The sequence below is a fragment of the Pan paniscus genome, chromosome 15 (assembly GCF_029289425.2).
Source record: "Pan paniscus chromosome 15, NHGRI_mPanPan1-v2.0_pri, whole genome shotgun sequence".
Taxonomy (NCBI): domain Eukaryota; kingdom Metazoa; phylum Chordata; class Mammalia; order Primates; family Hominidae; genus Pan; species Pan paniscus.
Genome location: NC_073264.2, coordinates 107,956,073 through 107,957,343, shown reverse-complemented (window position 1 = coordinate 107,957,343; position 1,271 = coordinate 107,956,073). Strand labels below are relative to the sequence as shown.

General features: G+C 48.8%; 1 gene segment (V, D, J or C); it reads left to right on the top strand.

Moving 5' to 3' along the window:
• Positions 1-609: 609 nt before the first annotated feature.
• On the top strand, positions 610-1,271 carry LOC117975727 (immunoglobulin heavy variable 3-66-like). The segment is given in 2 exon segments: positions 610-670; positions 772-1,271. Coding segments are annotated over 2 exon segments (546 nt in total).

Genomic DNA, 1,271 nt, shown 5'->3' with positions numbered 1-1,271 from the left:
CAGAAGAAATATGACTGACTTCTGAAAACACACACATGAACCATGGTTCACTCTGCATATTTAGGTGAATTACAGAAAGTTGTCATAACAGACGGGGAATCCTGCAGACTTCACTAGGCATGGTCCACGCTGCCCTGGAGTTATCTCAGGGGAGCTGCCTCCTCCGGTGATTAGAGCACAAGTCCAGGTAATAGGACTAATTTTTTTAGATGTGTAAACTTAGACGCGCTGCACAGCTGCTGTATTCTCTATGTAAATTATCTTCTGTAAAATACAACATTAAAAGCTGCATTAAATATATTGTGTAAATATGTAAAAATAAAATCAGATTATGAGAGCTAAATGTTAATCAAGGCACAATCACATAATATAAAATTATATTTTCCTGAATGATGGAATTACTACCACTCTCCCCCAGGAGACTTTATCTGCACTGGGCCCGGCCTCTCCTCAGATGTCCCACCCCAGAGCTTGCTATATAGTGGGGGACATGCAAATAGGGCCCTCCCTCTGCTGATGAAAACCAGCCCAGCCCTGACCCTGCAGCTCTGGGAGAGGAGCCCCAGCACTGGGATTCCGAGGAGTTTCCATTCGGTGATCAGCACTGAACACAGAGGACTCGCCATGGAGTTTGGGCTGAGCTGGGTTTTCCTTGTTGCTATTTTAAAAGGTGATTCATGGAGAACTAGAGATATTGAGTGTGAGTCAACATGAGTGAGAGAAACATTGGTTATGTGTGGCAGTTTCTAACCAGTGTCTCTGTGTTTGCAGGTGTCCAGTGTGAGGTGCAGCTGGTGGAGTCTGGAGGAGGCTTGGTCCAGCCTGGGGGGTCCCTGAGACTCTCCTGTGCAGCCTCTGGATTCACCTTCAGTAGCTACCACGTGAGCTGGGTCCGCCAGGCTCCAGGGAAGGGGCTGGAGTGGGTCTCAGTTATTTATAGTGGTGGTAGCACATACTACGCAGACTCCGTGAAGGGCAGATTCACCATCTCCAGAGACAATTCCAAGAACACGCTGTATCTGCAAATGAACAGCCTGAGAGCTGAGGACACGGCTGTGTATTACTGTGCCAGAGACACAGTGAGGGGAGGTCATTGTGCGCCCAGACACAAACCTCCCTGTAGGAACGCTGTGGGGGAAATCAGCGGCAGGGGGCGCTCAGGAGCCACTGATCAGAGTCAGCCCCGGAGGCAGGTGCAGATGGAGGCTGATCTCCTGTTAGGACGTGGGACTTCATCTTCTTCCAACAGTTTCTCTAATGAACCTCTCTAA